The 22,121-nt window shown below is 45.4% G+C and overlaps 2 protein-coding genes across 2 annotated transcripts; one reads left to right on the top strand and one right to left on the bottom strand.

The window, feature by feature from the left end:
- Positions 1–3,358: 3,358 nt before the first annotated feature.
- On the top strand, positions 3,359–12,412 carry LOC119441205 (uncharacterized). Its single transcript, XM_037705859.2, has 5 exons — positions 3,359–3,474; positions 4,102–4,222; positions 5,797–5,964; positions 8,768–8,890; positions 11,972–12,412. The coding sequence occupies exons 1-5, from the start codon at positions 3,359–3,361 to the stop codon at positions 12,161–12,163; spliced, it is 720 nt and encodes a 239-aa protein (XP_037561787.2). The 3' UTR covers positions 12,164–12,412.
- Positions 12,413–14,551: 2,139 nt separating this feature from the next.
- LOC119442461 (4-hydroxy-2-oxoglutarate aldolase, mitochondrial) lies at positions 14,552–16,677 on the bottom strand. Its single transcript, XM_037707357.2, has one exon. The coding sequence runs from the start codon at positions 16,112–16,114 to the stop codon at positions 15,119–15,121; it is 996 nt and encodes a 331-aa protein (XP_037563285.1). The 5' UTR covers positions 16,115–16,677; the 3' UTR covers positions 14,552–15,118.
- Between the last annotated feature and the right edge of the window lie 5,444 nt (positions 16,678–22,121).

Below are 22,121 nucleotides of genomic sequence, written 5' to 3'. Positions count from 1 at the left end.
GCTTTTGAGTGTCCATATAATTGCTATCGCAATAAAACATTATTTGCATTGGTTCATTTTTAATGTCATTGTTATCAAAGACGACTAAATAAATAGAAGCAATGAGTGACCTCGCATGCGTACGACATTAACGCAATCCATACGTGCGTCAGATTTGGCAGTAATCTGATGCACGAGTGCACAACACTAACCCAATAGGTATGTGGCGTCCGGGGAGAGGGTTTGGTAGTATGACTAAGGGAGCAAGTATCAATGTTTTAATATTTAACTGAAGAAACAACTAAATAGATAAGAGCACAGCACAAGCACTGGCGCACGCACGAATGTTCATTACACGAGACACTATATAACACATATATCAATTCGTTACATATGCAACGAAAGCAACCAATTCACTGAAATCGCAGTCAACCCAGCAATATTCCTAGGCAACATGTAAGGGGCAGACATACCGATTCGCTCGACTTCCGATGCATTTATAAAATTACAGCATAGCATGGAGTTGTATGCACCAGATGCTCACGCTTTCTATATTAGCCCCAGTGCCTTGCAAGCTAACCGTAAAATGGTAGTGCATTCGAAAGCGCCATTGTACTTCTTGTTTCTTGTGCCTTTTTCTTTCATTCACCTCAGTCACGCTGGCACCTGAAGAAACTACTTTGTATGAAGCCGCTCAGGGTAAGGCCGCAAGGTTTCTTGCATCAACTTTTGAGCACTTTGTTTTGTGAACCATTGCACTTATATCTCCTTCCACATATTTTGAAGAAGGAACACCAATTGATTGCTTTCCTGAATTCTTCCAGCTTGTTACCTTGCAGTATTCTTTTCTCTGTCGCGAAACAGATTAGGTAATCATGTTAAGAGTTTCCAAGAGGCTTAGGCGCTCGCTGTTGATGAGGTGGGGGGGGGGGGGGGGGGGGGAGGTAAATTTTATTTTGAGTTGATATATACACAATTGCGGTGCTTACAACGAAATGAAAGTTTGGTCTAACTGACGCAACTCCTTCGCGCAGTACCGACGCCTCTGATGTGCGTCACGGGCAGGATGAAGACATCTCCTGCTTTGCCGGAGGACGGGCTCTGCGATTACGTGATCTACAGTGCGGTCAGCATCAGCACGAAAAGTAGCAAAAACCCGACCAACGCGACAGTCATCGAACGTCCAGTAGGAAATGGTGAGCGCAATGACGCGACAGGCCGCGCAATACTGGAAGTTTTGCTATTCTACAGGGCACCAAACCTGATTTTAAAAAAGAAACACTTCCATTAAGCATAATTACATTACCTACGCGGAATAAGACATCGTACGCTAAGAACCCAGTTGGCCTACGTGCGTGTATAAATGCTCATAGAAAGAGATTACTCGAATTTAATGAGGCCCTAATTTGTAATTATATTCTGAATGATGTTACAGCTACAATCTTTTTACCAGCGCTGACAGAACTTTTATTAAATATGTGAATGTTTATTATCTGAGCCATGAAATTATTGCGACTTTTTTTATAATTTATAATATTTGTGCGCCCCGTATGTTGCGCGGCTGCAGACATAACAAGGTAAATTTAATTCCATGGACATGACGCGATAGTTATAAGGTCCAACAACGTTTTCAGTTTGCATATGTAAAGCTTTGGCGAAAACTAATTAAAGAAAATTCACGCTGGCATTAAAAAGCCACGTAGTATGAACCGTATAAATATAAGCAAAACGTATTCGTAACATGTTAACAAAGGCGATTTACAGGTTTTTGCTCCTGATTATCCGCATTTATTTGCGCCACTGTCTTTTTGTGCATTTGGTTCGATGCGTCCATTCCAGTGGAAACCTACAGTGAATTCAAGAAACGAGCCAAAGGAGCGAAGAGTACGAAGTTCGCCGTGTCCCTCGAAGGCGACTTCTTGGTTCACGGAGAGAAGTACGTGCACATGTATCCCAGGGAGATATTCGTGCCATTCATTGACGGCAACATCAAGGGCTTCGGTGTGGCTTACCTCAACATGGACATTACAACCTACCTGAAGCATCATCAAAGCCGCATCGAGTACACCATCACTGTACGTGACCACATTTTTCCTGTTTCACTAAAGTGATAACGTGGAGGTTGAAGAGAAAAAAATTGGGATGGGGAGGGGGGGACGAGAGAGAGAAAGACGAATCCGGCTCCTTAACTATGTCTCACGTGGACGAAAGAAGAGACTGTCTGTGTCCTAGCATCTTATTTAGTCCACGTGAAGCCTTGCACTGTAAGCATTGTTAAGGATTTAAGTTAAGATAAAGCTTTTACATTGCTAATTAAGTCCGGCTCCTTTACCTGTTGCGAGCATCAAGGGCAAAAGATTTCAAATTGAAGGCATAACTGCATACAAAATAATACTCAGAACTTGTCAGGGATATACGAGGAAATAACTTTCTGGAAACGCGCACGTGCCTACGTGCCTTTCTATTGCACTGATCTTGCACGTGTTGGGCGTAATAGGTAAGCCGCCACTGCGCAATGCATTAGAGGAAGTTGATCCGTCGAAATGCTGTTTTATCTGTCGCAGCTTTAAGTTCCGGCCTTTATAGTCAGAGTTTGTCGCGTGGGGACAGCGAAACGGAAGCTGGCTGGCAGGGCACAAAGAGCTCGAAAGTAAATTGCTTGAGCGCCAACTTTTGCCCTTTAAACAAGGAAGTGCGGCAGTGATAGTGGCCTGTGGTCGTCGAACCCGTCTAAGCAAGCAAACGCTGGATACTAAAGATACTAGTGTAGATACTGACTGACTTACTTGTGGCCACAGCTCCAGGAAAGACAACGGCAGTGGTAGACCCGAAGTGATATCGTGAGCGTTTTTCTCAATGACATCGCGCGTGCGGCGACACAAAAGGAAAACAATTCAACTGCGCGTGTTAATATTCTTGCACCGTACGTGGTGACCACATTCCATACTCTGTCTCCTGCTGCTATATATGCACACCAACGCACGTGACATGCAACAAACAAGAAGTGTGGCGCTCCTGCGAGGTTTCTTCAAGCCTATGCATTCTCTCCCAATGTGACTTTTTTTAAGACAGAGCGCTTGCCTTTGTATCTTTTGTGTCTCCGTCTGCAAAGGGACATAAGCGCACGGACCACACTAAACGATTACTGTGAACCAAGTTAGGTCCTTCTTTCCGTGCAAGCGAATTTCTTCCCATATCGCACATAATGAGATATCGCAGATATATGCTGGTGCCACTTACATGTAGTAGTGGATTATAAGTGGAAACGTTCTTCTACTCGTAGCCGCTCCACCTAGGTGAGAGAAAAGGAAAAGGGAATTGAATCCTGTATTTTGTTTTCTCGGCCGCTTCCGCAACATTTGCCTTCTATTTGCAGCGCATGGATGTCGTCGTAAAGAAGCTGGACAAGTCTGCCTACAGTTTCTTCATCATCGCTGCTCTCGCACCCAAAGGAGAGGACAGAAGCACATTTGCCAACCAACTCTACGACACCGTGTACGCCACCTCCTCCACTCTTCATCGACTTCTCGTCTTGCCAACCTTTCTTTTATAGCGCCATTTTTATAGTGCGAGGGCATGTGAATAATTTACATGAGCACAAACTACCAGGCGTTTTCGTTTTTAGAGCTCGGCAAGTGCAGAACGACTTAAACACGCGATGCTTACTTTTTATTTCTTTCGATATGAACCAATCAAACATACATATAGCTGGCACTTTTTGTGAAAATGATAGGGGATCCAATGGCAAGTTTTATTTGTGCTTGCTGACAAAGTATAGTTATTACCACCTCGGAAATAAATGCCTTGCGATGGTGCTGAAATTGAACGAAAACTAAATGCTCATGCAGCATGCAACGCGACACCATTCGTTGCTCCTCGTATGGAGCAACTACACGTAAATTATGCATTTACAAAAGTTGTCCGGCCTTCAAGTTTTGTAACCGGTGATCCAGCTCTATGACGCTTTCTTGGGCAGAAAATAAAATTACCGGACGTGTGCGGGGTGGCGTTCACGGGCGAACGTGTATATAAGTGTATATGAAGCATCCAAGAAAGCATCAATATCTTTTTTGCACTTGTAAATATTAAAGAAAAGGCCCCTCCCGTATTTTAACATTACAGACACGAGTACCCAACAGTGTTTGTCAGCCACCTCACAAATGTGAAGGCGAAGCCCTGCCGAGTGCTGCCTTCTAGCTTCTGGAAATACGAGGACACCAACAACTCCTACATCGCCAGCATCGTAAGTCCAGCGGCGGTCTTGGAAAATCCTTGGGTTTCGTTGCACAAGGAGTGCCTTTGACAGAACAACGAGCGTCCTCCGTTAGGACAAACGCTGTTTATCGCCACTTATTTTGACAACCACTACACTTGCAGTAACAGCCCCCTTTATGTCAAATTTCATATTTTCCTGATTAATTTTTCAAATAGAAACTGCAGCCATTTTCCGAATTAAAATCAAAAACAGCAGAAATAAAACGGAACTTGAATGAGTGTTTTAGTAGTTGCTAAGGGCGGCAACGTTAGGCCCAGGGGAGTATGAGAGAGGGGACACCTGTATTACTCTGCAATAAATGAAGAGTCATATGCCCTTAAATGTCCCGAGGCTGTCTGCCTCCTAAGAACTGGACCAGCGTACGTTGCTTAGCCTTGGTGACCTGAAGAGAACGCGCTTATTCACCATACAAAAAATTTAATTATGGGGTTTTAGGTGCCGAAACCACGATCTGATTATGAGTCACGCCGTAGTGGGGGACTCCGGAATAATTTGTACCAGCCTGGGATTATTTAACGTGCACCTAAATCTAAGTACACGGGTGTTTTCGCATTTCGCCCCCATCGAAATGCGGCCGCCATGGCCGGAATTCGATCCCGCGACCTCGTGCTTAAGCAGCCCAACAGCATATAGCCCCTAAGCAACCACGGCGGGTCTTATTCGCCATAACATGCCTGCAGAGGCCACATTCCAATCGGAGCTTAGTGCAAAAGCTCTCGCGTACCGTCCATTCGGTGCACATTAAAAAAAAGAACATCAAGTGATCAAAAAATGTCACAGTTTCGCCCTAAGGGCGAAGCGATGAATGCGATAGCAACACAGCAATGTCATACGAAGTAAGGTGAGCGGCTTTGGTAGCAATATGAATTGTAGTAAACATGAGCTGATTAAGTAAGCAGGTGTGCTGCGGCGTAAGTAGACCGACATGAAGAGAGACTCGATGACCACGAGAAGGCGCGTGTGAAACGGTGGTGTTGATGAGAAGCGCTTCCCGTGGGCAGCGCGTGCGAAGGGACACACCTGTAGCGCTGCACTACCGACCCGGGCAGCATTGCATGTGTAGCGTGCGTTGGAAAATGTGGCCCGACTATTACTAACTGATTGAAGAAGCGTGGTGTGAGCGCGCACAAACAAACATGAATAGATCACACTGAATGACTGGAGACAACGACCGTCAAAACGCTGGCAGCGAGCGGATATATACGCCGCAGGAGCGGGCGAAGGTACGTGCGGTCTATCGCTTCAACGGAAACTGAGCGGCGAATGCGCATAAAGGTCAGAGCCGTGTGGAGATAAGAGACGGTGCGGTCGAACGAACGACGAGCGCGGTTGTTGGCAGCGTAGAACATCCCTCAACCGTTGAATTTATTTCTGCCGGTCTGTTCTTGGCTTCGTTAAGGGCTGATCTCACCGTACTCGAAGCCTTGAAGCAAGCTGTTTTCAGCCAGCGAGATGGCACAGGAAAACGTGCTAGCACTTCAAACAACAACTGTTTCTTTCTGTCTCTCTCTCTCTTTTTTTTTCCTTTATATCTAATGCAGAAAGACGCCCTGCGCATGAAGCGCGTGATTAACCGGTACGACATCCACCACGTCGTCTCCTTCACGGCGGCAGTCTTCTCGTTCACCATCACCAAGAAGACGGCAAAGAACATCGATGGCTGGACCAACCTGCAGTGCGCGCGCTGCCAGGTGCTCTCGATGAATGACGTAAGTGAGCGCGAGGACAGTCGCCGCTGGATAATCGGCTTTATCTTTATCCTTTAATTTACAAACAACTATATTCTGCACGATAATACGGCACGTTATCATAGTATTATATTTTGCTGCTTACTCTCAAACCGTTCATACTGTGCCATATAACACAATAGACGATCTGACGATTTCACAGAAAGAATGACGCAAACGTTAAGCGTAACGCGATCCTGGCAATACGAATACACTAATCTTGAGAATGGACGTGCAGAAAAATTACAAACTCTTTGTAGGATCAGTGAGCCAGCTCTTTGCGGCGCATTCAGCCGACGTATTTTATTAATAAATCCGCTAGCCAAATTCCCTGTGTGAAACTATAATACGCGTAGTCAAATTGCGCCCGCGCCGCCGGAATAACAACGAAAAAAGAAAAAGCCAGCTTTCGTGGTTCGCGCTGAACTAGTCCTAATAAAGGCTGCGAGGAACAGTGTTACGTACGGGCAACACTCCGCATTCCGATTTAGAAGCTAAAATTTAATCACTCCTTGACTACTAATGATTCAACGCTGCATTCCTGAGACCATTAAGCTAGAATCATGTGACGGTTTCAATACAATTGAAATCTATAACTGATCGCAAAAGTTTTTTACGCCTTCTCAGCAACAGTCTACAGAATAAGGATGGTAGTGCAGAGTCATTTCACTTTTTTTCTTCCAAGGCACTGAGTGGCATTGGTCCGGCGCACTGTTTTGCGCCTAATACGTCCTTGTTGTGCAGACTTGATGCAGTAAGCCTTCATTTTTCTTTTTTTCTTTTTCTCTCAAAAACTTCATCACCCAACTATATGTTCGGGAAGTCCTGATACCTGATACGAGTCGTAATTCTACCTAACATGAAAGGCGATAAGAGTTGCTGGACTCAGTAGAACATTTTGCATAGAGATAATCACAGGAGCTTCAAAAGGAGGTCAACCTGACAGCGCGGGATAAGGTTGACCAAATAGGTGCATGAGAGACTGCTCTCGAGTGATGTACATACACCACTTCTTATAAAGGAGGCACAGAAGTTGAGCCTTTCTTTGGCTATAGGGCATAGCACGGGCCACATTCATCCGAGGAACAATGTTTCTCACTAGAGGATAACAGTTTCTCGCATGACCGAAACAAAAAAAGAAAAGAGCGTTACCAGATGGGAAATGTCAAATGAATGGCCAAAGCGACGAGTGTGAAAAATGTTTGTTCAAGGACACGAGTTGCGGCTTTAACAAATTCATGATTCAGTAGAGCACTAAAAAAACATAGTCCGCTAGCGGGACGGTCGCTATATTCGAAATACAAACTGTCTACCTAAAGCCGGTTAGCATGTGATATGCTCATTTGCCTACTAGCTTATCGGTAATGATTCGGGAAATGGCCACACTCAGTTAAGTCCCTCCCCCCACCCCGAATGATCAGTTGTTTAAGACAATTTCCCATAAGCTTCCACTTGCTCAATTGAAGTGAGTAAAATCAAGCTCCTACACAAGCAACCCCATCACGCCGCCACCGGCGGTTGCCACTGAACTCCTAAATGAGCATCTGAGTATACCGCATGACCTTGTTTTCTGGGCCGCACTATCGTCGCCTGGGTGGACGAAAGCTTGAATCCCAGTCTCCATCTGAAGACTAGTAAGCACTCACAATATGAATAAGCACCGTGTGCAGTTAGGCTGCAGACAAAGCACTGGCTGACCCTCTGGCCACTTACTCGAGTATTTAGGTACATATTCATATAATCTATAGTGCTAGGAGGTTTCAGTTACAGCACCATTCGCGTCTATTGAGGCGCATATGGAACACCCATTAAACTGCCACAGACATCGCGTAGCGAGTGATAAACGCTAGCACGCGTTTGACCAATAAATCCGCGTATTCTACCTGCCATCAAGCATGCCAAAGTCAAAGCCCTCGCTATGCAATAAACAAGAAGATTAAGGGTAAGAAGAAGTAGTTTATTGATGTGAAAAAGTAGAGAGGTCGGCCGGAATATGGAGCATCTGGCCTGCTACTCTACGTAAGGGAAGGGGAGGAGGGGAAGAAAGAGGGTCATTATGGGGGATGATAATGGGAGGAACTAGGTGAAAGGACACATTGCACAGATGATTATCACAAGCGTGAGTCCAGGCCCGTGTCGCCTAAGAAGCGTGAAAAAGCACGCATTGCCTCTGTTGTCTGACAACTCTGTGGCCCTGCGCCTAGCAAGAGGTCCTCCGACAGTGGTCTATTATATAAATGCCTCAAGGTGGCTGCCAGTGTGAGTCTTTCGCTTGCATACTCAGGGCACACCACGAGCACATGGTCTATAGTCTCTATAACACCACACACTGAACATTCCGGGGAGTCTGTCCGTCCAATGATGTGCAAATATTTGCGCGTGAAAGCGACGCCTAGTCGCAGTCATGCTTGATTAAGGGTAACAATCATATGAAGCCAATAGATATTAAAGCGAAGGAAAGCACAGCGGAACCTGCTGTTTCTTTTTATTTACTTACAGTTAACGGCTAAATTAACGATAATCTTTACAGTCTTAATAGAGAAAAAGGAAAGTGAAACTGCAAAAAATGACAACTTCATGTAGATGTTGTGCACGTCCCATATGACTTCAAAACGGCACGTATAACAACCACGCATTCCAAAAACTTCCGTCTACGTCCTTCAACGGACCGCCTTTGACAACAAGCGGAACGCGTAGCCCGGTCTCAAACAGAAGGCTGGTGTGTAATTCCATCGCTTATGCACGTTCACTTAAAATTGCACTTCGGACATTCTCTCCTCTGCAGGTTTGCAAAGGGGCCAACTTCACGGTAGGTACGAAGGGAAAGAAGGTCGGGATACATTACGACTACAGAAAAGCCGACAGAACCTGGAGGACCTACGAAACCGAACAGTCCATAACAAGAAAGGTTGGCATCTTGCCTTCATATATGCTTCTGCTGTTTGTTGCCGCTACCTTCGCTTTCAGGCGGCGGCCGAAATTGCGGCTGACCGCCGGCAGAAAGAGCAAAATTTAGCTGTAGCTTAAGTTCACTATCGTGAAGCAGATAAGCGGCAGTGAGGAATCTCATTGCGCATTTTTTGGCAAAACGAAGAGTCTTGACGTAGTGGGCGGCAAAAAAAAAAAAAAAACTAGTGGTTCAGTTTGCACAGGATTGGCTCGGATTATACAAATTGGATGTAGTTATTTCTAGCCATCAAATCAATGAATGAATCCTTCATTCGCCCCAGTAAATTAGGGAATCGACCCCAGACAATAAAAAACTACAAAAAGTAGCTTGAGGACACCTGGGGCCCAGAAAACAAATACCGGCATAAATTACACAGGGGCGGCACGCAGAGACCAGCTGCCATTAATGCCAGCTGGCAATGACGAAATGACATTTCAAAAGGACACATAATGTAATATGAAATATTGGAGAATAGAAGATCTACAACAAAATTGAATACAAGAAAAATGCAAACACAATGTTTTAGAAAACAGTATTATTTGATAATTTTATTAAAATATGGCTTAAATTTAGGAAGTGGAAGACAGAGTATAAACATCATGGAAGACGTCATACCTATTTAAAATTGCAGGCAATAAATATTCTACGCTCTGTTCACCTTAGTTTGTTCTCACACGCTGAACTAATAGTTTATTTGTTTGTCTCCTAGAAATATATTGATGTATGCGTGCCATTTTAGAGAGAGCTGCGATATCTTCGGACACACTAGGCAGATAAAATTCTCCCGGAGTATAATAACCTGTCTTTAAAAAGAATGTCCACGGAGAATATTGTACTTAAGAAAATAGTTGTATATAGGAGCTCTGTAATTGACTCCAGCTATAAGTTTTATTGTTCTTTTTTCCAGAACGAGAAGTCTATTAATGTTGGTTTTAGATGTGGTTTCCATATCAGGTGACAGTAATTGAGATGACATTGAAATAGCGCATGGTAGATGATGAGTTGAAATTCATGGCGACATTCTGACAAGAAACATATAGCGCGTGACACCACAAGCATGAAAACCCCCGTCTCGCACCCATAGAGTTTCCTCCAATAATTACTAGGTCGTTGCGATCGTTCCGCTACCATTCGAATGATGGTTATTACATGGATTTGTCTGATCTTCGTGCTTATGGCTTGAGACGTTCTTGAGGCATTATAACAGCTGTCTTTTTTTTTAATGTTATAAATTTTAAAAATTGTCTGTGGCAGGTAGCAAAATTATAATCTTTGACATTACTTGCGCAATAAATGAAATGTATTATTGGCTAATTAACAAAATTTTATTAATTAGGTTATAAACTAATTACTTTACTGCACATATTGCAATTCACGAATCGCAGTCGGTGAGTTTGTGCAAGGCGTATCCACTTGAAACAAATTCTGAGGATGGCACCGGTTACGAGATATGCGGCGTCACACTTGCGGCAAAAACACACTTTCGTTGCACTTACTTTAACAAAACGTCATTGCATGCATTGAATGCACAAAAGTAACTGGAACACCTATTTATTTCGTCGCACATTTCGAGAATGAATATGTAGAAAGTCGTGTCATGGCGTGCATACACCTTGTGCACTCACTGGCTATATACAATTTGCAAATTTGAAAATATGATGTAGTGTGTGTAAATAAAGAACTTATTTAGTGCAAATTTCTTTAAAATTATGGGGTTTTACGACGTGCCAAAACCACGGTCTGATTATGAGGCACGCCTTAGTGGGGGAATCCGGAATAATTTGGAGCACCTGTGGTTCTTTAACGAGCATCTAAGTATATCTAAATAAACGGGTGTTTTGGCATTTCGGCCCCATCGAAATGCGGCCGCCGTGGCCGGCATTTGATCCCACAACCACGTGCTTAGCAGCCACGGCGAGTGCAAATTTCTTATTGAGTCGATTACGCATTTCGATTTCTCGTGCAAGTGATGCATGTCCGCCTCTTCGAGTATTCCAGCTCAGTGGCAGCAATTGTGCTATCTGCCACAGATGATGTTTAGAAATTCTGTATATATAGTCTTTTTTAAAAAAAAACACGCCCCGGTATATTCCGCTTACCTTTCGCAATTTCCAGGAAAACGTGTTTTCCTAAACGCAGAATCGCAGACAATAAAAGGCAATTGGTTTCTGGCACATGCATAATCAATGCAATTTCTTACATTTATAACGCAATATCTTGTTGAAAAAGATCAAATTTCAAAGTCACAGAGCTGTTCGAAGCCAGAAGGATGAAGTTTAGGCAAATCCATGCAGTACTACCCGTCATTTCCATGTTGGCCGAGCCGCCATGCTTGCCGCTCTTATAGACACCAGCGCCACATTTCCCTCTAGTGATTACTGAAGGAAACTCTATGCTCGCACCAGTCGTAATGTAATGTTTCCAGCAGCGGGTACGAAGGCAAAGGTCACGTTGATACAAGTTGGAAACAAGCCGACTTGCTGGACCTATTATAGGGATCGCTATATTTTCTTTACTTACGACGTTCGGAAAAGCTAATATCAGAGTATTATAATTTGCATATTATTATCTTCCGAACATAAACAGCTCTCACTTACGTTCGAGCCACTTGTGCTCTTGTATTTACCCTTGTCCTTTATTATTGTTACCCTTTCCGCCACACGCTGATTGTCGGTGCCACCAAAGTCGTTCATTGCGCTATATTGACCGACGATGCGTTCTTTATTAGCAAGCCAATGTTTAAGAAGTGTCAATTAAAAACTAGCGCGTGTGCTGTCTGGTTCTTGTTTTTTTTCTCTCTCTCTCTCTCTCTGTTCTATAAACGAAAGCTGAGAAGTGGAAACGACGCGTGATCAAGCTACGAGCCAATTGAAATCAGTATTAGTGCATATCCTTGCATTGCTTGCTTTTGATATTACCAAAGCCACTGAGGCTATACTCACGCGTCCGGTTAATTACCTCCTATACCATACATGACGTAAGCACAGTAATCGTACAAACGTCAGCCCCACAATTTATTTCGAGTCTTGTCACCCGCAGCTGCAGCTGGCGTTTTCTCACATGAGAGCCCACGGAAACACGGGAACCGGCGTTGCCATGTTCGACATCGACGCCGACGAAGCGAGCCAGTGCGGCACCGCATACCGGTTCCGGAGACTGAAACATCTAAAAGACGTCATGCTAAGGCTAAGGCAACTCAACGAGGACCAAAATAAACGAGCGGCCACTTGACTGCATGCCGCCATGAGCACTCATTACGGAATTCATTGTAGCTTTTTCTCGGTAACCGCCGCACCGAATTTGATTAGCTTTTGATGCATGTAAAAAGAAAAAGAAAAAACTTACAGTGACGCTTCACTTCTTAAACGCAACGCGATTGTCGTCGACTGTGGTGACCCAACACGCGATAAAAACGTCACAGCAAGGAGCATACGTCAGAGCGCGCGGTAGGTTAGAGTACCCCCGGTTGATTTTTTTTTTTTTTTTCAATGCCCATTCGAAACCATTTGAAACTCTTGAAATAAAGAAAAACAAAACCAAGGAAAAAAACAAAAACAAGGAACAATCTTTTTCCTTCCTGCATGTGAGCAGCTGCCGGCCGAGCGCGCATGGACTAAAAACTACCGGTGACCAAACGTCTCACCAAATCTCAATTCTCCGTGATCGCGACGCAAGAGGTCACGTGTTGGGCCACCACTGCTGCCTACACGAAGCGGTCGCTTGCCAAGGCTGGTTGCGTGACGTAATGCTCCCTCCTATATTTTTCTTCCTCCATGCCCGCGCGGTCCGTGTGCCTCGGTTGCCAACTGCTACTACTATAATACCATTTACATATACTTAATATAATAATAACCTACGTATATATATATATATATATATATATATATATATATATATAGGAAAATCAGAAGCACAACTTCGCGGTTATCTTAGGTTTATTATTTTCCCAACAGTTTCGGTCGGTGGACCGACCTTTTTCGAGGGATACAGGAAAATCTTGCAACAGGCGCCTTCTTTCTCTACCTGAAGATATAAAAAGACTGTTGCAAGATTTTCCTGTATCCCTTGAAAAAGGTCGGTCCACCGACCGAAACTGTTGGGAAAATAATAAACCTAAGATAACCGCGAAGTTGTGCTTCTGATTTTCCTAAATACGCTTGGCCCATTGAAAAATCCAGTTACTACTATATATATATATATATATATATATAGAAGAAAGAAAGACGAACGTCATGGCAAATCATTTTACTGACGTGCGTTTCGGCCGGAGGACCGGCCTTCGTCGGAGTGAATGCAAGTGTAGTCGCGTTACAGTTTGTAGAGGCACTAGATACTTGTCGCTTTGTCCCACACGACATGCGCATAATCAAGCACTAGTCAATGAAAGCGATATCAGAACACGGTGAAAAAAAATGTAAATATGGCTGGGCAGTTCTAAAAATCACAGGAGATAGGAATCATCACTTCACGAAATCACATAATCATGCGGTGCTAAAAAGGTACAAGCTGCACACGAGTACATAAAATGAACGCGAGTGTTGTCTTCCGCTCTGCGGAAGAAAGCATGCTAACTGTGCAGAGCTAAAGCGTACACTCGTGGACCGCCAGTACCCTAAGGACATTATTGATAACGCAATAAAACGAGCTAATAACTTGAAAAGGGAAGATATTCTCGTGAAGTCAGAGCCGGCGGCGACTACTCCTGCTATTTACCTTATTTTGACGCACTAAGCGTCAAATCGGAATGTTTCCGCCATTCTCAAACGGCATCAAAATATTCTAAGTCAAACTGAAAGACAGAGTAATTTTCCCAGAGGCGCCTCGAGCAGTGTACCGACGCTCAAAAAACATTCGCGATTTCGTAACGTCTTCTAAAATCGGCGCCCGCGTACCTGCAGGCAATGCATAAAACAGCGTTTTCCTCAAAAAGTTAACTGGAACGCCCACGCATTTAGTCGGACACTTTGAAAATTAATATCTCAAAACTGGTTCATTCCTGAGAATTCGTTCCAAGTGGATACGCCTTGCGAACTCGGCGGCTATAATTCGTAGATAGAAAGATGTGCCGCAAAATAATTAATTAAGAAGTTCATTAGCGTAATTATGTTAATTATTCAATAGGTATTTCAATTTTTCGTGGAAGTAATTGCCGCGTCATTGACTAGTTTAGATCAAGGATTATAATTGTGCTATCTGCCGCAGGCAATTTTTTAAAATTTTGGTGCCGCTAAAATGAAACACCCGTATAACTGTAACGCGACTACACTTGTAGCCACTCCGACGAAGGCCGGTCCTCCGGCCCAAACGTCAGTAAAAAGATATGCAATAACGTTCGGCTTTTTTTTTTTTTTTTGAACGCTTTACCTTCGGGTCTGGCGCGAAACCCTTCGTATTATATATATATATATATATATATATATATATATATATATATATATATATATATATATATTCTGTAAGATTCCACCTATCGGACTGTCCATTTCCGCTGTCGCCGATTGGCTCCAGCTGCACGAGCGAGGAGCCAGTCAGTCTCAATCCTCCTCGCTCGTGCAGCTGGAGCCAATCGACGACAGCCGAAATGGACAGTCCACTAGACTCTTACAGAATACCCTCCCTGATATAACATTGCCTTTACGCTTGACATAGTCTTGTAACCATATCTAGAACACATATACATACCGGCGACGTGAGCACATTTTTTTTTTTTTTCGAATTAAAAAAATACCATATGCTTACTTCGCTAGCTTAATTTCGCTGCAAGTTTCAGCCTGCTCGCTCAAGACCGTCATATGGGAAATACCTCTATGATTGACATCAGTGTCAGGAGAGTTGGCCGGTGGTCGCCAACCCCCATTTCCCTGTCTATCATGGCCTCTCCCTAAGACACAAATTTCTACGCAGTACCTGCGCCTTCCTTCAAATGTAGTCGGATTTCGGGTGGCGGCGGCATCATTCCGGCGGTTACATTAGGACGTAAAGCCCCAACTTATAATTCTTTAAATTTGCGTATACCTTATTATGACGACTGGTTCCACTTTATCTACCGACAATATTTTCATACATTTCTTTTCACGCGCAGAATATAAATCGACAAATATATTTTATGCGTGCAACGCAACAACGATAACAGCATTCGCGACATTTCACACGAGCTAGCTCGTTCCGCACTGCAACACGCACTGTCTACGGGTTCAGAAATCCTTCTTCCGTGAATATCTTCTTCAATTCAGACCGTTCGCCCTCGGTAAGTGGTAAAAGGGGCGACCTAACTGGACCTCCGTATAACCCAAACCATTCCATGGACGCCTTCACTCCCGCAATGCCGAACCGCTTTGTCACGCCAGCGTTCGGCGCAATCAGTCGGTGCTGCAAGTTACGAGCCTCCGTCGCGTCTCCCCTTTCGTGTAACTCCTGCAGGCGGCAGACCTCAGCGCCGAGTGTATTGGCCAGAGCGCACACGCCGCCAACAGCGCCGACTTGTAGCGAAGGCAGTAGGAATCCAGCGGAGCCGGCCAACACTTGAAAGCCGGACTGTCTCGTTTTGTGCACTATGTAGCCGATCTTGGCGATCTCTCCTCCGCTGTCTTTCATGCCGATCACGTTCGGGTGCGCCGACAAACTTATCGCCACGTCGGCAGGCAGGTCGACGCCCGTGTTACCGGGCACACTGTAGAGAATCACAGGCACCGGACTCTCGTCGGCCACCCGGGCGAAATGCTTCTCGAGGGCGTCGGCTGTCATGCGTCCCTTGTAGAAACACGGCGTAACGACAAGCACGGCCGACGCACCGGCCTTCGCTGAATGGGCCGCCAATTCGATCGTGGCCTGCGTAGACTCATGACCCACGCCCACGATGAGGAGCTTGTCGTCAGGCAGCGAAGATTTCACTCGGCGTACGATCTCGAGCCGCTCGTCGACCGTGAGGAGCACACACTCTCCAGTAGAACCGTGCACGACAAGACCGCGAAACGGCAGTGACGACCAGCGCTTCAAGTTCTGCTCGAGCTTCTCGTATGACACGCGACCCGAGCTGGCATCGAAGGGAGTCGTAATCGGCGGATAAATGCCAGAGATGTCCAGACACTTTCCTTGAGACGCTCGCCGCACCGCGTTGATACGAAACCCGTCAAGCGATCGGATAGAACACAAATGCACAGAGCGCGAAAATTTGGCGAGCATGGTGCTGCACGGTGAACACCTACTACCACTTCCACCGTGCCTACTACACGACTAAACTTTTGTGTGCGCAGTGAAAAACTTGCCGAGTAGCGGACGCGACGACTTGTGGCTGCTCCGGATATCACTAGTGCGGCGCTTGTCACATGGAGGACCCCGCGTTACGATTTGGAGACTAGAGATAGCGTCCGAGAGGAGGCGCGAAAGTAGGAATGGATTCCTTGCTCGACTCTCCTCCTGTAGTAAATATCAGTGCAATTTGGCACCGTGCGGCGAAAGATGGTGCCAGATAAGCCTATCTTTCGACACACGCTTCTTAGAGAACTCATGGCCTTTTTCCCGTAGACGTATGCAGCGACTCCGTCAAAGTTTAGGCCACTATGCGGCTCGTGATGTCGGAGTCTGTTTTCTGAAGCAATAAATGTGCGGCACTACTCACAAGCAGCACATGTGTGAGCAAGAAAATCATGCTTGGGGAGAAATAATTATTCGACCAGCTGGAAGTCCTTCAGCCCAAAGTCGAGCGTTTTTGGAATCGCCCCATCGGAACGCGGCTGCAGCGGTTGCGAATTGAACTCGCGAACTTTTGCTCAGCAGAAATCCTGAAAAATTGTTGCGCTGCAACGACCTACGCAAGGACAATACAATTCAGTAATGAAACGGCACAAGTGCAAATTATCAGCTGCTGCACTGCATACTAAACATAGAAGCACGGAGGAAATGGAAACATGCATAAAATGTAGAAAAGTATTGAAGGCACAAAGAAAGCAAGAGCGAAGCGTAAAGTCAATATAAAGGAATTGGGAAGCCTATAGATTGTTGGGAATATTTGGGTCATGCTTTAGTACAGGTACCTCCGTCGCCTTATCTACATCACTTTTGCAACTCCCTTTATCATGTTTCAATTTCCTGTATGGTTGTACATTAGGTGTATAGTTCCAGAATCCAGATGGCAATTTCCACTTGTACGCGCCGTTTCGTCAATACCACTGATCTCTATACTTTAAAGATCAGTGGTTACTACGCGAGTCCTATTGTCCTTGTGGAAGTCCTTGCAGCGCAACAATTCCTCAAGATATGTTCAGCCAACGTCAAGGCCAGCTACGTCAAGCTAAGTTCTGCTCAGGAAAACTCCACAAACGCTAAGCCACAGTAGTGGGAGGGGTGGATTGAAGGTGTCGGAAAAGTCAGATTTCAAGAGCAAAATATGTACGTGAACGTTCGAAATAGCAGCTCTTGCTATAGGACCACAGGAAGACGAAACATTGTGCTGTATTATTTAGTCTTTCTGTGGTCTTGTAGCTACACTGTTTCTAGGGGTTGCAGCTAGCACTGTTTCTAGCAGATTCTGAATGATATTGAATCTAGTAAAAAAAAAACGAAAAAAAAAACGAACATGGAATCGAATATTCGAAAACTTAAACTAAGTTTAATGTCTTCTATGTATAGTGCAAGAAAACCAGCTTCCGCATATATGGTGAGGAGTCAACTCTTATGCCTAACAAGAACGTTGCTAGCTGTCTATAACTTTGGTACCTGTAGGAATCGAGATGTCCAATTAGTGAAACCCTGCTCTTCTTAAATGAGAACACCAAATTAATATGCAAGCAATTTAGAGCTCAGTTCCTATACGAAGGTTTGTAAAAAAATATATCAATATGTACACAATGTCTGTTGAATATAATCAAGTGACTTTTGCCCTCTGAATCAAGCTAAAGAAATCGTGAAGTTGTTTTGAACACTAATGTGGTTTTTAGTGCTTCATCTGCTTCATAGCAGTTAATATTTAATTGCTTAGAAACTTCTACGTACCTTTTTTTTTTTTTTTTCTTATGACAGGTGAGTCACCCGTCGAGCCAACACCACCTAGATAGCTAGCACAGGCCTAAGCACTCCGACCTATGACGTCATGCTACCTGGCCCGAAATTTCCACTGCCAAGGCTGGCGTGACGAAAGCGGTGAAGTCAAAATCACTGTTGCTTACGCGGGAGCATCCTCATTAGATTCTATGGCAGTCGGGCCAGGTAGCATGACGTCATGATCGGAGTGCCTAGGCCTTGTGCTATCTAGGTGGTGTTGGTCGAGCCACGAAATTGCCGATGTCGTATCACGTGGCTGGGCTTGACCACTCCTCGCGTCAACAAGGCCAGCGCTATATTGCGCGATTTGCCCGTCCGCGTCTACCCGTCATCCGTGAAAATGCATCTGCAGCCGCACGGTCAGTGCATTAGTCATATGACTTTTTCGCGCCCGATCCAAAGCTAGCCTTTTGATGCGTTGCTCCTGGCCACAAGAATGAGACTGACGCCCGTCTACAAGAGGCATCCGGAAATATATTTAGGCCTCCGTACGGTGTATCGCAAAGATGGCGCGGCCGTGAGCAACGCTGATACCGTAATTGGTACTGTTGTGATCATGCGTTGGACCCACGTCACGGGGCACAAATATGCGGCAGTTGATTATCGACTTTCGCCCTTAAACCCCAACGACGAGACGCAAATTTGCTCCTAGCAAAGGGTACGTCACGGGGAAATACTACAGCCGCTACAAGCCGCCCAAGTCAATGAGGGCCTGCTACCAAGCCCGTAAAGTGTCAAGGCGCGCCGACTGAGAGGGGTGCGGGCTCTCCCGTCAATGACACGTGCGCCTTTGTCTTTTCCTTCCCATCTCTGGAACGACTAGGAAAAACGCGAATTGGACGCATACGCCCTTATGGAATACGCCCGACGGACCCAAAATTACTGCCCCGTCCGTCTTTGCGACGGGGTCATTATGTGTCCTCGGTGTCTTTCTATAACTATTTCTCTAGTTCGTGCGCAATAACGTCGTGTCGCTGCGTACGTTTTAGGCTAAGCTCTCCTCGGAGGAGTGCAGCGGACCTCTGAGTTGGCCACAAATTACATATGTTATCCTAGCGTTTAACTGGCCGAATATGGTGTCACCTGTCTCCTAGCATCGGATTAGAGAGTGATGACGAGACCGGGAACACGGAAGGGACGAGACGATCGCTCATTTGGGGGATAGGCAGCTTAAACCCAAACTGAACTTCTCATCGTCCTTCCTATGTTCTTGTACATAATGTAAATTCATAAACGAATTGTTCTTTAAAAAGCAGAGCCCTTGCACCCTGCGAATAGGGAAGTCCAGCGAAGCTGGAGCTAGCGGCTTCACGTCGTTTTCGCGCCCATTCGCGCTTCTGTGCGCGTTAGCGCTCCTTCAATTCCCGCTCTTCTTCCTCCGGGCGAACAAGGCGAGTCAAAAGGGCGACGGCTCATAACAGCGCTGGCGCAATCTCTACGTCACGAGACAAAGGGCCACCACGATTGGTGGGAAGTGCCACCGCCGAGTATCGCTATCGACACTTGTGAACGAGGCTTCGGCGGTGGCGAGGGGTATAAGAATGGGCCATCCATCATCCGGTTTGACACCTGTGCTAAGGCACTTTATACATAAACCCATAAATATTCCCCGCCTGTGTATATATATATATATCCATCACCCGTAGTCCACAGGGGTACGTGCCATTGCACTTGGACCCTTTCTGCACTATCACCAGGATCAGACCGCATTGGTGGTCTATGTCGCCGGAGACGAGATCTGCTAGATCCTAGTCATGTACAGCTTCGCTGTAAAATAGTCCTAAATGTCGACCAAGGCCGAAGGACGTTGTGTACTCCACCATAGTGCGTAACTTCTCACGTCTATACGGACTCGCAGTCGCAACAGATATCACCCCGTACCACCGGTTTTGTTGGTGAAGCGGTTTGTCGGCTGACTGAGTGTTGTGCGACCACTGCAAATATATCTATATCGAATCGGCATCAAATCGTAACTTCAGTTGCCAACACCCACCAAAGCATCACCGATTAGGCCTAGTGACCTATGGGCACCGGAAGCACAAGCTTTCCATACTGACAGCAGCGCCTGATAGCATAGCGAGCGGAGGAATCATATCTTGCAGGAAACGTCACGAATTCACGATGCTATCGAACCAGCGTTGATATCGAGGCAACTGCGTTCCCGCGTTCTGCATGTTATATATATGCATGTAATACGTATACCCTGTCAAAACAAACAATTGACTCCAATTGGGAAATTTCCAATTGGTACCAATTGGAAATTTCCAATCGTAAATTAGTACAAAACTGGATCAATTGGACCAACTGGAACGTGACCAATTGGTTTTGTTGGAATGACCAATTGCACCAATGGGCGATACCAATACACCTATATACCCCACAAAGCAAACTTAAATAAGACTCCAGCAGTCAGAAACAGGTTTGCTATAGCTTTAGTATTGCATGCATGTATAGCTATAACTCATTTCAGTTCCTCTGAATGGATTCATAAACTGGAAGTATGATTTCCCAGTTGGTTATGTTCTAGTTTAATTATTACTTTTCATAGTCCAATTAGACTCAGTTGGGAATGTAAGGTTGGCCTAGCTGGTTCAAACTGGCACGTCCAATTGGAGTCAATTGGTTGCATCCCTAAACTCAATCGTAACCAACTGGAGGTAATGATTTCCCAATTGGTCCTAAATTGGCCGAGTTGATTCCAATTGGCAAGTCCAATTGGACTCAATTGGTTTAACTTTGACTCAATCGTAACCAGTTGGAACTAGGGATTTTCCAATTCGTTCCAATTGGGCCGAGTTGATCCCAATTGGCAAGTCCAATTGGACTCAATTGGTCATACTTTGACTCCATCGTGACCAGTTGGAACTAGGGATTTTCCAATTGGGTCCAGTTCATTCCACTTGGTAACTCCAATTGGTTTCTTCTCTGACCCGTTCGTAACCAGTTGGAAGTAAGGCTTTTCCAATTGGTTCCTATTAGTTCCAGTTGATCCCTATTGGAAAAGCCAATTGCAGTCAATTGTTGTTTTTTCAACTGGGTATGTACAAGTGTGCATGCCATATGCTTTTGAACGCTACCGTGATCCTGTTGCTGTTCAGAATGGCCTCTCATTTCTGTCGTAAGTTCGTAAACCAAGCTACCGTACCCAAGCAGCTGGCATCAGCAGATCTTCTAAGAAGCTGAAACAGCCGGAACGCCGTCTGCCAGCGCCCTGTGCATATATATAGGCAGTGTGGTCATTACGAAAATTCGCCGTGGTCGACATGTGCTCAAAGGGCCCAAGCCGTCGCGGAAAGCTTGCCGTTAATTTGTTCGTCGGCTGGTTCATTGGTGATCGGTCCCGAGATCACGCGTACTAAGGCGCCCTTCGGGTCTGCGGGCGACCAGCCGGAAACTACCGCGAGAGCGCGTGCGTACAAAGGTCGTCGCTGTCAGATTGTGTGCGTATCTCGGTACTGCGTGGTTGAACACGCGTAAATATGGCGTTTGTAAACACGCGTATCCGATACGATGTTTTCCGGATCTTCGCACATGATTTCGCGTTTTCCATACGAGTGCGTGATTTTGTCGCCGTTACCTCTGCCCACGTCGCGTATGGGAATTGTTTCGATCGGTCTTTGCCGACATTGACAAACATTGTGCCGACGGGAAACCATGCTCCGTATACGTGGAAAGGCCGCGCCTTTCGTCTATGTATGTATGTATGTGTGTGTATATTTGATTCGTATCCGGATATTCGAACACCCCTGCTGGGTGCAATTGTTTTCACAACAAATCCATGCAGCGCCCCTGCATGGATTTGTTGTGAAAACAATTGCACCCAGCAGGGGTGTTCGAATTCATAGTCGAATTCATAGTCGGTTGTATGTCATCGAGGCCCTCGCCTCGATGACATACCACCATTTTCTTTCTTTTTTTCTTCCTCTCTGTTTCGCGACGCGGTCGGTTGTACCCCGGTGCCGCGGGGGAAGCCGCGGTGTCGGGCACCGACGCGAAGCGGCGGTCGTTGGGGTGTTGCGGAGTGCAGCGTAGCAACACCCCAAATAAGAAAATACTGCTCCAGTCATGTAGACTGCTCCCTCCCTGATAGTGAGATTATATTTGGGTCATCAAAACAGTGATGCATTTATTTAGGAATACCATCCATCCC

This window comes from Dermacentor silvarum, chromosome 2 (genome assembly GCF_013339745.2).
Source record: "Dermacentor silvarum isolate Dsil-2018 chromosome 2, BIME_Dsil_1.4, whole genome shotgun sequence".
Lineage (NCBI taxonomy): Eukaryota > Metazoa > Arthropoda > Arachnida > Ixodida > Ixodidae > Dermacentor > Dermacentor silvarum.
The sequence above is the reverse complement of the archived record's forward strand: the minus strand, read 5'-3'. Positions and strand labels throughout refer to the sequence as shown.

Excerpts from the sequence above, each read along its gene's own strand:
- LOC119442461 (XM_037707357.2), bottom strand. The coding sequence starts at position 16,114 with ATGCTCGCCAAATTTTCGCGCTCTGTGCATTTGTGTTCTATCCGATCG.
- LOC119441205 (XM_037705859.2), top strand. The coding sequence starts at position 3,359 with ATGGATGTCGTCGTAAAGAAGCTGGACAAGTCTGCCTACAGTTTCTTC. Across the intron at positions 3,475-4,101 it reads AACCAACTCTACGACACCGT|ACACGAGTACCCAACAGTGT; the intron begins GTACGCCACCTC and ends TTAACATTACAG. Across the intron at positions 5,965-8,767 it reads AGGTGCTCTCGATGAATGAC|GTTTGCAAAGGGGCCAACTT; the intron begins GTAAGTGAGCGC and ends TCTCCTCTGCAG.